This window comes from Podarcis gaigeae (assembly GCF_964106915.1).
Source record: "Podarcis gaigeae genome assembly, chromosome: 12".
Classification (NCBI taxonomy): domain Eukaryota; kingdom Metazoa; phylum Chordata; class Lepidosauria; order Squamata; family Lacertidae; genus Podarcis; species Podarcis gaigeae.
Genome location: NC_139688.1, coordinates 47,685,908 through 47,694,728, shown reverse-complemented (window position 1 = coordinate 47,694,728; position 8,821 = coordinate 47,685,908). Strand labels below are relative to the sequence as shown.

The 8,821-nt window shown below is 45.6% G+C and overlaps 1 protein-coding gene across 1 annotated transcript; it reads left to right on the top strand.

Annotated features, from left to right (window-relative positions):
- LOC310828382 (C-C chemokine receptor type 5-like) lies at window positions 1–5,414 on the top strand. The gene is made up of 2 exons (XM_083706027.1): window positions 1–589; window positions 3,013–5,414. Exons 1-2 carry the CDS (start codon window positions 487–489, stop codon window positions 4,098–4,100), a joined length of 1,191 nt encoding a protein of 396 aa, XP_083562153.1. The 5' UTR covers window positions 1–486; the 3' UTR covers window positions 4,101–5,414.
- Window positions 5,415–8,821: the final 3,407 nt, after the last annotated feature.

Sequence of the window (8,821 nt, the reverse complement as noted above, 5' to 3'; positions counted from 1 at the left end):
GCTTCATTACTTACAGTAATGTTTATTGGAAACAGTAGGAAAAAAGGTTTCCTGGCAAATGACCTGCAGCCATCAGAACAGGACAATTCACTGCTGGGCACCCACGAACAAATGCCTCCAAATAAAGTGCAAAGGACATTTAGCTATGTATTCACAAGCTGAAGTCAGCATCAAGTCCAAGTTGGAAGCTGCAGTGCTAATGGGAATTCACACTTAACCATGGGCATCACCCTTATGAGTTGTTTCATTTCAAGCCAGCATCATTTGCAGGGCAGGCAAAAGTCCCTTTTTAAGCAGAGGATTTTACACTAATCAACATCATAGCATATCGCCTGGCGAACAATTTTTATTTTCCATTTCCCAGTCTCAAACTCTGCACAGTTCTCAGGTGACACCAGAACTACAGTGGCCATTTCTGCTTCTTTCAGGGGTGATCACATTGCCCACTGGGACATTATTCCCTGTGTTTGTACTGTTTTGCTTTAAATGATGTTAAAAAGTAATTTACACCTTGTGTTCAAGACTGCCTTCAACCTTTTGCAGGGTTGTAACTGTTCCCAGAGGCAAGGCGAGAAACCTTCAGCTGGAGGTGAGTACTTGTATTTCTAGGTCAATAGTGTCGAACTTCTGCCCTTTGGGCCAACCTGGGCCTACCAGGCTTCACCATTTGGTCTGTCAGGCCATTTGGGGCAAGCCAGAGCCACCTGCACTACACCTGATGTCATAAAAGGTAAAGGGACCCCTGACCATTAGGCCCAGTCGTGGCCGACTCTGGGGTTGCGGTGCTCATCTCGCTTTGTTGGCCGAGGGAGCCGGCATACAGCTTCCGGGTCATGTGGCCAGCATGACAAAGCCGCTTCTGGTGAACCAGAGCAGCGCATGGAAACGCCGTTTACCTTCCCGCCGGAGCGGTACCTATTTATCTACTTGCACTTTGAAGTTCTTTCAAACTGCTAGGTTGGCAGGAGCAGGGACCAAGCAACGGGAGCTCACCCCGTCATGGGGATTCAAACCGCCGACCTTCTGATCGGCAAGTCCTAGGCCCTGTGGTTTAACCCACAGTGCCACCCCTTACCTGATGTCATACAGGTAAGGAAAAAGCTTGACCAGAAGGGCACAGCTTGCCCAAAGCCACTCTGTGCCGCTCCCAACAACCAGCCAAGCCTTTGGGGACCCAGCGCTAAGCACATTTGCTCTCCCTGGAGGACTTAGGACTTTCAAATTTCAGTGGCGCCCTGTGCAATGCCAAAATTTGGTGCTCCCTGTCTCCTCTTACCTTCCGTTCTAAGTCATTGTTGTGCCCCCCTTCCAGCTTGGTGCTCATTGTGGGCAAACTGGTTGCACTCCCTTATATTCACCTCTGGGAGATGGATGCTGCTGAGGTCATGGGCAGCAACACAGAGGAGGAATTAAGAAACAGGGAAATGGAGTAAGCAAAAAAGGGTGATGCGGCAAACACGTTACAAGTCATGTAAGCGATTAAAAAAACACTTTTTGCACCACCATCGATTACCGTATTTTTCGCCCCATAGGACACACTTTTCCCCCTCCAAAAATGAAGGGGAAATGTGTGTGCGTCCTATAGGGCGAATGCAGGCTTTCGCTGAAGCCTGGAGAGCGAGAGGCATCGGTGCGTACCGACCCCTCTCGCACTCCAGGCTTCAGGAAGCTATCCGCAAGCTTTGCAAGCCCGGAAAGAGTTCCCGCGGGCTCACAAGGCTTGCGGGCAGCAGCCTGCAGCCTGAAGCACGGGGAGCCCTCTGGAGGGCTCCCCGTGCTTCGGGCGGGTGTGCACAAGGCTTGGGGCAGCAGCCGCAGCTGAGGGGGGAAAATATATTTTTTTATTCATTCCCCCCCCCAAAAAAAAACGAGGTGCGTCCTATGGGTCGGTGCTCCCTATAGGACGAAAAATACGGTACTTGATTTTAGTTCCAGAAAAATAACATATAGTCACAGTAGAAATGTTGTGTGGTTCCTACCCAAAAAATGAAGGAAGGAGCAAACCACAAGGCAAAGCTTGAGATAGTGTGTGGTTAAGCCCTCTGTCCTTCGACCATATTCAAGCTTGAAAAATGTAACTATAGCTCCTCCAAATGGCAAGAAAAGTAGTTGCACTGTAAACTCTTCTGTTTCTACACGACTGACTACTAAAGAAATCCTCAGCGAAATTTTGCCCAGTGACATACTGTACACATTTACTAACACTCTTTGTCAGGGAGTGGGGTGGGAGGAGACAACACTTTTCACAAGATAACCATTTCATGTTGATTTTTCTGAGCTTCGTTACAGCTACTGGGCATCCAACAGCTTCTTCACGTTTTGTTAAGATATATTTCTGGGCTGTACAAAATTTTGGTCAACATCCAAGGGTGATTTCATATGGCCATCTTTTTTGAATGACTTTAATGAAAATGAAACTACTATATACTAACAATGGTGAAGATGCTTTCATTCGGCCTCTTTCATTTTGGATACAGTACAACACTTTTTTCAACAGAGGATGCTCATTTGTTAAACTGTAAGTGATTGATGTAGAGTGATGCGATGGGTTTCCAAGGTTTACAGTAGACTACCTCTAATTTCTCTCTCACTTCACGATTGTAATTATGTACAAAATATATGTAATGTACAATGTGGGATTCAGAATGTGCTGAAACAGTATAAACAGTATAATGGAAAGAATGGCATTTTGACAATAGGCTCACTGATTATAATCACTCCTATGCAACTGTTTCTGCCCAGAAACACAACATTGTTATTACTGAGTTGCATAATTGCATATCTGTAGATTGGTGAAGTCCCAGCAGTTGTTGATCTTTAATAAGTGTGTGCTTAGCCCAAACATGAAAACATCTGCATGAACAAAATATATTATTTTCTGTATTTTGATTTCTCCCCTCCTGCATTGCAAGTTCAGTATATTCTCCTATGTACGCAAACCAGCATTTTATGATTACTGTGCATGCAGTGTGGATGCGTAAATATAAATGAGCATATCTTCTACAATTGCAGGGAACAGGATGCCTACTGCTACGAGCACAGCAGACTACTACGAAGATGTAACAACCACAGAATATGTTTATGACGAAACAGCAGAACCATGCCTAAGTGCCAGGGTTAATGAATTTGCTTCCCAGTTCCTGCCACCGCTTTACTCTTTGGTGCTCATATTTGGCTTGCTGGGCAACTCACTGGTGGTGCTGATCCTCATCAGATATAAGAAGCTCAAGAGCATGACTGATATCTACCTGCTCAATTTAGCCATCTCGGACCTGCTTTTCATCTTCACACTCCCATTTTGGGCTTATTACGCAGCGCACGAGTGGATATTTGGAGATGCAATGTGCAAAATTCTCTCTGGGATCTATTACGTAGGCTTCTACAGCGGAAGTTTTTTCATCATCCTTTTGACCATCGATCGATATCTAGCCATCGTCCATGCCGTGTTTGCATTAAAAGCCCGGACAGTTACCTATGGCATCCTCACAAGCGTTGTCATGTGGGGCGTGGCACTCCTAGCCTCTGTGCCGGTAATGGTCTTTAACAGGTTACAAAAGGAAGACAATCGCTCAGTGTGCACTCCTCATTTTTCTTATGAAAATCAGATTGTCTGGAACCAGTTCCTTACACTGAAAATGAACCTTATAGGCCTGATCTTCCCAATGATCGTCATGACCTTCTGCTATGCACGGATCATAAACACTCTAATGAAATGCAGGAATGACAAGAAGAGTAAAGCGGTCCGGCTGATTTTTATCATCATGATAGTTTACTTCATTTTTTGGGCCCCATACAACATTGTTCTTCTGCTACAGACATTCCAAGATGCATTTGATCTCAGCAATTGTGCCTCCATTAGTAATTTGGCTATAGCAGCGCAAGCGACAGAAACAATAGCAATGGCTCACTGCTGCATCAATCCTGTGATCTACGCTTTTGCTGGCGAGAAGTTCAGAAAATATGTTTGCAGCCTTTTCCGAAAGCATGTGGCTCTCCACCTTCCAAAAACATGCTTCTCTCTGTATACAGAGCCCTTGGAACGTGCCAGTTCCACATACTCCCAGTCTACTGGGGAGCATGACATGTCGGCGGTGTTGTAGTGGCTTTCCAGAGAGAAAAAGTAAAATTTACTTCTACAGGGGCAACTTACCAGATCCATTTGAGCTTTGCAGTCTAAACTCAGTTTAAAAGGGCTGAGTTGCTTCCGACAAAAGCTGCTTTTATGGCAAGAGAGAAGATCTGGGTCGGATATATACTGTAATTGCTTGGCTTACGTCAGCTCACAAGCTGAGTGATAAACAAATGTTACGTGCAAGGACACTGGAGATGTTATGAACATCACCAGGGGTTTAATATCAAGCACATCTTATATGCTGCTGCTCTCTGTTGCATTTGAAATGCATGTGTGTCTTTTTTAATGCAAATGTATGCCAAATCTAATCTTATACGAATGTCTGCACAAATTAGCATGCTATAGTTCCTTGCACAAGTGAGCCTATTGCTCTGTCCTTAAGGACACTGAACACCCTGCTCCCACACCCAGTTTGTTTTCTGCAAGGTCATGCATTAACAGACAAAAACCATGTCTTCATTTCACCACCTGCAGCTAGAATGTTGGAAGGGAGCAATGGCTATCTAGCGCCTTCCTGCTTAACATGATCATCCACTTTCCGGTCCCCGACAGATCAAACTATGCATCTAAACTATGTTGCATCTGAAGCAAAGGGAAGGTAGGTGCACTGAGAAAACAGCAGAGTAAATAGCAATGCAATTTCCTTCCCAGTTCCAACCATGGCAAACTGAGCCACTGGCACGCAGACAACCTACCCGCCAACTCTTCCCAAGGAAATTATACTGGGTGCAAGATCGTTGCACTTAACGTCTGGTCTAATGTTGGTTTGAAGCCTTGTACTGTTATGATGCCACAAGCCTGAATGGAAGTAGTTTTCCTCGACAGCTTCTGCAGACACACACACACACACACACACACACACACACACACACAAAGACAGAGAGAGAGAGAGAGAGAGAGAGAGAGAGAGAGAGAGAGAGAAATGGATTATCATTTGGGGAATGTACAGTTGTACCTTGATTTTTGTATGGCTTAGTTCTTAAACGTTTTGGCTCCCAAATGCTGCAAACTTGGAAGTGAGTGTTCTGGTTTACAAACTGTTTTTGGAAGCCAAACTTCCGACGGGGCTTCCGTGTCTTCCAATTGGCTGCAGGAGCTTCCTGAAGCCGATCAGAAGCCACACTTTGGTTTTGGAAGTCAAACGGACTTCCGGAACAGATTCCGTTCGACTTCCAAGGTACGACTGTATTAGGCTGGGCTTGGAACAGGTATACAATACAGTGGTACCTCAGGTTACATACGCTTCAGGTTACAGACTCCGCTAACCCAAAAATAGTACTTCAGGTTATCCAGAGCCTACCGTTCTTCTAGATTCCTTGGTCTAACATAGGGTTACCAGATGTCCCCGGTTCCTGGGGACAGCCCCTGGATTTGCAAATCTGTCCCTGGACAAATTCTGTCCCTGGAATGTCCCCAGATTTGCAAATCTGTCCCCGGGAAACATGGCAGGAGCAGCCCGGAGCCAGCCTGGTAGCGCAGTTGGCTCTGGCTGGCTTCAGGAGCTGCTCGCTGCCCTGGCGCCCGCCATTTTTCCTCACCCGAAGTCCCCATATGATGTGTTGCACACAAGACACATCATATGGGAACTTCCAGCGAGCAACTCCTGAAGCCAGCCAGAGCCAACTGCACTACCAGGCTGACTCCGGACTGCTGAGGCTGCCACAGCTGCCCCCACTGCCAAAGGGGAACCGGGGACGTCTGGCGGTACAGATCTCCTGCCCCCGTCCCCCTTTGTTTTGACTGATCATGGGCAGCCGCAGTGGCATAGCGTGGGTTGTCAGCACCCGGGGCAAGGCAAGTAATTTGTGCCCCCTAACCCTGAGTGAGCCAGGTAGGGGCAGAGAGCTGCGAGTGCGAGCACGCCCCCCCAGATGTTGCGCCCGGTGCGGCCGGCCCCCCTGCACCCCCCACGCTACGCCACTGGGCAGCCGTTGCCCAGTTTTTTAAACACTGCGCATTACGTTTCACAGGGTGGAAAAGAAGCGCTTTGCACCTTGCCTGGCAGAGAAACCGTGTGCCCTGAGCCCCTCCTGGGCAACGGCCACCCGCCTGCAACTCCCGAGCCTCCCCCGATCTGTCAAAACAAAGGGGGAAGGGGGCAGGAGATTGGGGAAGGCTCGGGAGTCACAAGCGTGCGGCGTGCCATTGCCCAGTTGTTTTTTTTAATGTGCATTTATGTTTCACAGGGTGAAAAAGAAGGGCTTTGCGCCTTTATACAATATGAATGTGTGCTTGGGCCCAGGGTCTTTTGTCTCAGCATCCCCACTACTGACTCCCTGTTGTTACTCAGCTTCAAAAAAAAAAAAAAAAAAAGGGTCCCCGGATTCATTGAAAAAAAAACTGGTAACCATAGTCTAGCACCAGCCAATCACACTGTCCAATCAAACATTCTAAACCTGCAACCACCAATTGGAATATGGATCCTTCTTTTGCATACGGAGAGTCCTAGACAGAAGACTCCTCCTCCCACATCAAATTCATCACAATACAAATGGCAGAATGTTAAAACCAGTGGTTCTCAAAGGGTTTGGCAGGAGATATTCCTGCATTGCAGGGGGTTGGACTACGTGATCCTTGTGTTCCCTTCCAACTCTACAATTCTATGATTTAACATTTCAGCATGGTATGGTATAGTATCAAAATATTTTTTTATTTGCAGAATATGGATAGATATCTTTTCAAAATTAGATGCAAGTGCATCAAGTTATGCCGAGGACAATCCTACTTGTGTTTTCCAATGTTATTTCTTATCAATAAAAAAAATTGGTGTGTTGTGGCCTAAGCAAATTTTTATTGTGAAAGTGTGGCTCAGAGAAAAAAAGTTTGAGAACCACTGTGTTGAATAATACCCATTAAACCACGGTTTGAACAAACAAGGCTTCTTCACACAACCTCACAAAGAGCTTCTTGACTTCTCACCACTGATGCTTAGCAATCCTACTGGTTCAAAACCCTTAAAACTGGCAAATGCGCAGCTCCCATCCGTCCTCTTAGCTGGGAGCTGGGCTGCCCACAATGAACCAAAACAAGCTCCCAAACCAGGGCATACTTTGGTAATATGCCCCCTCACCCCACGCTCCCAATATTTGTTATTTTCACAATAATTCCTTTTGGTACATGAAATATAACTCGGAGTCAAGTGTGGATTTCATGCTCTTTCTTCAGCTCATAGTAGTGAGGAATGGAAGTTCCCCCCGAAATGTCTGCTTTGTATACATTATTTACACAATGGGCCCCACCTGATTGGCTAATTCTGGGATTCTCCTGTAGGCTAATCAGATTGCGGATTCACTTGCACCTGGAGTTGGATTGGGTGGCTCCTGCGGACCAATCAGATTGCTGCATTCCGAATCCTATTGTTCTAAGACCAATCAGACTTCTGCAATTTGGATCCTATTCAACTCAGTATATAACAGTACAGTTGCTTTTTTTATAGATCTTCTCAGTAGCTACCCATATATGTATATAGGCTTTATTAATTATTACTATTAGCCCCCTCCGCTCGGTGCCCTGCATCGGGAAACCGCCAGCACCGCCCTAAAATCGTGCGCTGCTCTAAACAAAAACCAGGATCCCAGTGGTACATGACCCCAGTCAAGCTTGCTAAGATATATCACCTGTCTGATAATAAATGCTGGAAATGTAAAGAGGCGGAAGGGACATTCTTTCACCTCTGGTGGACCTGCCCGAAAGTGAAGGCCTTTTGGGAAATGATTCATAATGAACTAAAAAAGGTACTTAGATTTACCCTACCTAAGAAACCAGAGGCCTTCCTCCTGGGCATGGTGGACCAGAGAGTGCTTAAGAAGGACAGAACCTTTTTTATGTATGCTACTACAGCAGCAAGGATCCTGATTGCAAAATATTGGAAGACACAAGATTTACCCACACTGGAGGAATGGCACACGCAGTTGATGGACTACATGGAACTGGCCGAAATGACTGGCAGAATCCGAGACTTGGGAGAAGAAACATTCGAGGAGGATTGGAGAAAATTTAAAGACTATTTGGAAAAACATTATAAGTTGTATGAATGTTAAAAAATACACCTTTTAGGAAATTCTAGCTTCAGTAATGTTAAATTAAAGAAATGGAAATTAAGGTACAAGGTGTCAGAGATAGAATAATGAAACAACTTTATTGTGTTAAAATGAAAACGTACATGATTTGGGTCATAATTTATTTGAAAATGGGTAACATGATAAAAAGGAAGATACAATAAGTATTGAAATAAGTTAACAAATTGCAGACGTTATGTATCACAGAGAATGCAGGGTTGGGAGGACGTGGGGAAGTCCAACAGATTTGGAAAAAAGAGTAAGAAAAATTTGTAACTTTTCTTTTCTACTTTTATAATATGTTCTTTATTCTTTTTTCTGTATTTCATAAAACTAATAAAAAATATTATTAAAAAAAAATAAACAAAAACCAGGATCCTATGATTCTAAGAAAATATGCCCAACAAAACTGCATGATCAAGTGACTTCCGCGCGTAGCGTGGGGGGTGCAGGGGGGGGCCGGCCGCACCGGGCGCAACATCTGGGGGGTAGGCTTAGGGGGCGCAAATCCACGGGTTAGGGGGCGCAAATTACTTGCCTTGCCCCGGGTGCTGACAACCCACGCTACGCCACTGCGCGGTAGGACCCCACCCCCCTGCTAAAGCACCACGGGCTTGTGCTCCACGCTTCC

Bases quoted from the DNA above. Each gene is read 5' to 3' on its own strand.
- LOC310828382 (XM_083706027.1), top strand. From the start codon at position 487: ATGATGTTAAAAAGTAATTTACACCTTGTGTTCAAGACTGCCTTCAAC. The intron at 590-3,012 runs GTGAGTACTTGT...CTACAATTGCAG, and splicing joins CGAGAAACCTTCAGCTGGAG to GGAACAGGATGCCTACTGCT.